The sequence below is a fragment of the Lepidochelys olivacea genome (genome assembly GCF_965140295.1).
Source record: "Lepidochelys olivacea isolate rLepOli2 genome assembly, chromosome: 6".
Taxonomy (NCBI): domain Eukaryota; kingdom Metazoa; phylum Chordata; order Testudines; family Cheloniidae; genus Lepidochelys; species Lepidochelys olivacea.
The window spans coordinates 39030471-39036962 of NC_140416.1; the positions used below are offsets into that span (position 1 = coordinate 39030471).

The 6492-nt window shown below is 44.0% G+C and overlaps 1 protein-coding gene across 1 annotated transcript; it reads left to right on the top strand.

The window, feature by feature from the left end:
* Positions 1 to 4086: 4086 nt before the first annotated feature.
* KCNA4 (potassium voltage-gated channel subfamily A member 4) lies at positions 4087 to 6282 on the top strand. Its single transcript, XM_084631207.1, has one exon. It carries the CDS (start codon positions 4233 to 4235, stop codon positions 6225 to 6227), a length of 1995 nt encoding a protein of 664 aa, XP_084487333.1. The 5' UTR covers positions 4087 to 4232; the 3' UTR covers positions 6228 to 6282.
* Positions 6283 to 6492: the final 210 nt, after the last annotated feature.

Here is a 6492-nt window from a genome sequence, read left to right on the forward strand (position 1 = left end):
AAACAAAGGATGATTTATTTGCCAAAAGGTTCACAGCACTCAGAGAAGTGTGCATATATAAGAGATCTATATGCATATGGTGTTGCCTACACTTGGCAATGCCTCTTAAACTTCTAGGTAAAATTGACTTAGCCTTAATGCCCCTCTCCTCATTTTTCTTGGGTACACAGTTATATCTTGTTTGCTGCAGACCCTCACTCTCCATCAGCCTGGATGTTTCCTGGCCTGATGGTGCTGACCAGGATGCAAGCTGCTTCCTGGTCAGTGCTCTCTGACACTCCTTGGGCAGCCTTTATTAACTCACTCAACCCACCTCCCTTTTCTAGGTTCAGGGCTCTGTCATGGTTTAGTATACTCCTTTGAGCCTAGGTTTAGCCCTGGGAAGAATAAATTCTACAAGCTTGGATGGAATCAGTTAAGAGGTATTCTCCAGTCAACAGTTCCCCATTGTTTTCTCCAGGATTCTTTACCTGTGTCATTGCGTTGCCTTTCCTCATTGGTTCTTTTAACAACACTTTTTGATCTAACTCCATCATACACAAACACACAGAGGCATGCACCATAGTCATACAAATACTACAGATGTTGTCCAGTTCTCCACATTAAGAATACAGCACAAAAAAATACTGGACCCTGACACATCCCATCTATTTTGAAGGCACAATTTGGGGGTTTGGGACTAAGAATCCTATGGACTCCAAGTGCTGGATCTATGAATTGCAGTGTTATGGAGGGACGCATTAGGATGTGGATTTTTGCAGTGGCTGTGAAGCAGCCATACTTCTCTATTTAGCTGGTAGGCATTTAGGTTTGGAAGAAACAAAGAAAGAAAGCTGGATCCAGGTGTTGGATTCATGATTTTATGGGGCTACTGCATCAGTTTGCATTATGGTCTGGATTTTTTAGATACACTAGAAGCTTTTATTTCTCCCTCCCTCCCCCCATTTTGTTTGACTGGGGTTGAATTTGGTTAGATCCACATGCCAGTCATATGTTTTTTCCATGCTATTGGGCTGGAATGCATTAAGATCCAGATTTTTTTTTTCAGTGAAGTAGGAGTTTTCAAATTGTTTTCAAATTAGATTCCCCTCCTCACCATTCATGAATGCTGCGAAAACCTGGATCTGGTATCTGGCTCCAGCTGGATCTTGGACATATTTGACCCCAAGCCCTCAAACTGTATCATCTGACCAGTTTTGGGTGTTGTAGGAGCAGCTACACTTGTTTCCTATTCATGCTATGGAATTTTTTTTGGAGGCAGGTTAAGGGCTAAAATTGGATGGATCTGGTAGGATCCATAAGCCAGATCTGGGGTTTTGTGGTGCTCATAGGCAGTGATGTGCCACGGTGATGATTTTTCATGCATTAGGAGCAGCCAGATGTATTTCTCTATATAAGCATTAGAATTTGGGGCTGAAGTTTGGCAGGATCCCCGTGCCACATCCAGGGTTTTGCAGCGTTCCTACTCCAGGGTGCATTGTAGATTGGATTTCTTTTTTGCTCCAGTAGGAGCAGTAAGACTGATTCTCTATTATGATGCTGCAGATTGGGAGATCAGGGCCAAAATTCAGCAGGAGACAGGTAGATCCAGCTTGTACCTGATATTGTGTGTGACATTTATTCTCTGATTCATTTTGAAATTTCCAGTGCCTTCTGAGCAGCATGGATTTTCTTTCTTAAAAAAATAATAATAAAAAGACAGCCTTGAGCATTGACCTGAGAGCTAAGTTTTATTAGCCAACGTATGTATTATTCAGCTCTGGAATATTTCTTTCAATAATTAATATATGAATACAAAAAGAGACAATGCCAAAGGGGGTTTGCAAATACCTTAATCAGCGCAAGGGGGCCTGCGGCCGCTAGGGGCCGATAGAGGGCTGGAAAGCCCGGGGAATAAATCAGACCAGGCGTTCGCCCTTCAGTGGTACGTAAACACAGTTGAGAATTGGGCAGAGGACTGACAAAAGGGGGCTAGAGAGCGGGAGAGAGCAACAGTTCTTGCTCCGGCAGATAACTGATCACAGAGCTCCCTTGATTGCTGCGCGGGGGCTTGAACACCCGGGAGTGAAAATCTCGCTGTTGATTTTGATTGTATTTGTTGTAATTGCATCACTCCCACCCCCCATCGCCCTAGAAATAACATCAGCAACAACAAGTGGAGGCTGAGAGCGTGACTGGTAGCTGGACTGCGGGGCGAGCAGCTGCAGTGTGCACGGGCTTGAGAGGGAAATTGCCACAAGCAGGACGCATCTTTTTTTATCAATAGCCAGAGCCGGGCTTGGTACAGGGATTATGTCACGTTGATTCACAAATCCTACAGCAAGCGCCGGGGTTGGGAAGACTAGTGATCACACACACACACACACACACACACATATACGTGCCCTCCCGCGCGCGCGCACACACACACGCGAATCCTCTCTTTTTTTCTGGAGCAAGATTCTTGATTGTTGTTTTGCTAAGATCTGGGCTAAGAAGTGATCGTCGCTGACCAGAATGCTCCAGAGCCGGGCTAGCCGTCTGGCTCCCTCCAGGAGGTCTGGTTCCATATAAAGGGAAGTGAGAAAGAGAAGTCATCAACCTGTAGTTTTGACGGTCCCTACACCTGCAAACCTAGATTGCTTAGTACAGTCCCCTCCGCGGGAGCTCTTTCTCCAGATCCTTGGACGAACGAGAACAGCGTTGCTATTTCTCTGCCTAGGAACAGTAAGTATAATGGCATATTAATAAACAGGTAGCTATAAATGAGGGTGCTATTTCTTAGGGATGTAGTGGGGTGGGGTGTGTGTGTTGCTCTATAGAAGCTACAGTTTGTATTTTTTTGGTCATACAAGTATGGATGTTCCTCACTTAATGTGCCCAGATATGTACCTGTTACTAAGTGACAATTTAGTACAACGGTGCAGTATGACTAAAACATAAGTTAGATTTAGAATACACTGTATCATTCCTGCTTCTAATTAAGTTCCAAATATATAGCAAAAGCTATTCTGTATATATGTCTCTTTGTGCAACATTTGATATATATGTATGTAAGATTTTATACATATATATTAATATATAAAAGTCTTGCAAAATTTGAATGCCATATACAGTAGTATTTTTATGGATCCATTTTTATGGATTTATGGATCTAGAGTTTGAAAGAGAAAACAATTATATACTTAAGTGCACTTATATGTATATATGCACACACCCATTTCCATACACACAGTCATATAAAATCTATGGGTGTATGGAGCGTGTGTGTGTGTGTGTGATGTATAAATGTGAATAGTGTGGGTAGTGGATGGCTGAACACCTTAATAAATGACACAATTTGCACTTGACCTACACTGTGGCCTCTTAGAAAAATGAACCAATCTTTTCTAAACCTTTTTGTTTTCTTTGTTATTTTTGTGTGTATGTGTGTGTGCATGTGCCTCAGGTTAAGTACTTCTGCATGAGCATAACCAAAGGGTGATCCACTCCCTTGTCCCCTATGGAGACCTCAGAGCCAGTGTTGCAGCCTTCTCCTCCTCCTCCTCCTCTCGCCACTGCAGCTACTGCCCTGGGTGCTGCTCCAAGGTTTGAGACACTGTTGACAGGCTGAAGAAAGAAGGCTTGCAAAGACCTCCTCACTGTGTAAATAAAATGATGGCTGGAAGTTACTTCAACTCCCTAAATATTATTAAGCAGTAATCATATTGCTAGGCCAAAGCATTGCTTGGAGCAAATGAGAAAAGAGACTATTGGCATTTGGTTACAATGATAAACTAAAGACCTGAAACTTTTTTGGGTCAAGAAAACAACAGGACAGTTACCTCCTTGCTTTGCATAAACATTTGCTCGTTGCTGGGTGCAGTCCTTGGAGTCTACAACAAAATCATGAATTTGAACAGATGTGTGGATTCTGGATAGGCCCTGGAGTGTAATAAGAATAAAGAGGCTTGGTGGATGAAAGGACAAGGCCTAGACTCTTTCTGAGATCAAATCTGAAGGCTGCATCTGTTATTTTTTTGATAGCAAAACAGTTATTTGTGTCAGACATCCTGGATGATAAGAAAATGCAGATTTTGTGGTGGTTACAATTTTGCAAAACTCAAATTCAGTTTTATTAATAACATGATGTGCTGTGCTTCCAAGAAACTGTCCTCCAAATGCAAATGGCTTTGAACTTGTCCTCATAGAAGTCGAGGTGTGACTATAGATATTCCAGACTATTTTGTATTAAACAAATAAACAATTACAAAATGGAGGTTGCAATGGTGAGTGCAGATAGCTCTGGCTGCAACAGCCACATGCCCTATGGATATGCCGTCCAGGCTCGGGCTCGGGAGAGAGAACGACTGGCACACTCGAGGGCAGCGGCAGCTGCAGCTGTGGCAGCAGCAACAGCAGCAGTAGAAGGTGGGGCCTCATTAGGAGGCGGACCCTATCACCACTACCACCAGGTACAGAGTGGGGGGGCTTCCTCTTCTCACAATGGCAATGCATCACACAGCAGTTTGCTCCAGCGTCAGAACAGCAGAAGGAGGAAGCGAGGGAGAAAGAGGAGCCACTATCTGGGTAGCAGGGATTGTGGGGCCTCCTTCCCCTGTTCTGAGCTGCTGCCTCTCAGTGGCTCTGAAGAGAAGATACTGAAGGACTTGAGTGAGGAGGAAGAAGAGGATGAGGGGGAGGATGAAGAGGATGAGGAGGAAGGAAAGTTCTTCTACAGTGATGAGGATGAGGTGGATGAGTTTTCGTATTTGGACCAGCCACCTGATGATTGTGGCGGTGGTGGCCCTGGGGGCTACAGCACTATACGCTACAGCGAGTATGAGTGCTGCGAACGGGTAGTAATCAACGTGTCAGGACTGCGGTTCGAGACTCAGCTGAAGACCTTGGCTCAGTTCCCTGACACACTGCTGGGTGATCCGGCGAAGCGGGGCAGGTACTTTGACCCACTCAGGAATGAGTACTTCTTTGATAGGAACCGGCCCAGCTTTGATGCCATCCTGTACTACTACCAGTCTGGGGGCCGTCTGAAGAGGCCAGTCAACGTGCCCTTTGATATCTTCACTGAGGAAGTGAAATTCTATCAGCTTGGGGAGGAGGCCATGCTCAAGTTTAGGGAGGATGAAGGGTTCGTCAAAGAGGAAGAGGATAGGGCTTTGCCCAACAATGAGTTCAAGAAGCAGATCTGGCTGCTGTTTGAGTACCCAGAGAGTTCCAGTGCAGCCAGGGGCATTGCCATTGTCTCTGTCTTGGTCATCTTGATCTCCATCGTCATTTTCTGTCTGGAGACTTTGCCAGAATTCAGAGACAACAAGGAGCTCATATTGTCCCTAGGCTTGGGGAGGGGGCTTTTCAATGAGACTCTGCACCTGGATGGTGGGGGGAACACTATCTTCAATGACCCATTTTTCATTGTTGAGACAGTCTGCATCATCTGGTTCTCCTTTGAGTTTACAGTGAGATGGTTTGCCTGCCCCAGCAAAGCGGTCTTCATCAAGAACATCATGAACATCATAGACATTGTCTCCATCTTGCCTTACTTCATTACCCTGGGCACTGAGCTGGCCCAGCAGCAGGGCAGTAATGGTCAACAGGCCATGTCTTTTGCAATCCTGAGGATCATCCGTCTGGTCAGGGTGTTTCGCATCTTCAAGCTCTCCAGACACTCTAAGGGTTTGCAGATCCTAGGTCATACGCTCAGAGCCAGCATGAGGGAGCTGGGGCTCCTCATCTTCTTTCTTTTTATTGGAGTCATTTTGTTTTCCAGTGCTGTTTACTTTGCAGAAGCTGATGAACCTTCCACTCATTTTCAAAGCATCCCAGATGCCTTTTGGTGGGCTGTAGTGACCATGACCACAGTTGGTTATGGTGACATGAAACCCATAACTGTGGGTGGGAAGATAGTCGGGTCCCTGTGTGCCATCGCAGGTGTGTTAACCATTGCTTTACCAGTGCCAGTGATTGTCTCCAATTTTAACTATTTCTATCACAGAGAGACTGAGAATGAAGAACAAACACAACTGACGCAAAATGCAGTCAGTTGTCCATACCTCCCAACAAATTTACTGAAGAAATTTAGAAGCTCATCATCTTCTTCCACAGAGGGTAAATCAGAGTATTTGGAGATGGAAGAAGGCGTTAAAGAGTCTCTTTGTGTAAAGGAAAAAAAATGTCAGGACACAGGGAATGACAGTGAGACAGAAAAGAAAAACTGTGTAAATTCAAAATCTGTGGAAACTGATGTGTAATATTGAAAGTTTCCAAATATATTTATGCATTAAAGAGTGCAGTGATAAAAATGAAATATGCAAACAAAAGTCTCAAGCATACAGTAGTATGCTCTTTATTGGTTAAATACAAATACAGAATAGTGTTGCTAAACTTGTATTACATATCAAGTAAATTATATACCTTGTGGAAGAGGTGGTTTGAGCTTATGTAATTTCAAACTTTATATTTTTATTAGAATGCAGGCATTTTGCACATGAGGGGAAGAAATCATTAAAACCAAGA

Coding starts and splice junctions, on each gene's coding strand:
- KCNA4 (XM_084631207.1), top strand. CDS start 4,233: ATGGAGGTTGCAATGGTGAGTGCAGATAGCTCTGGCTGCAACAGCCAC.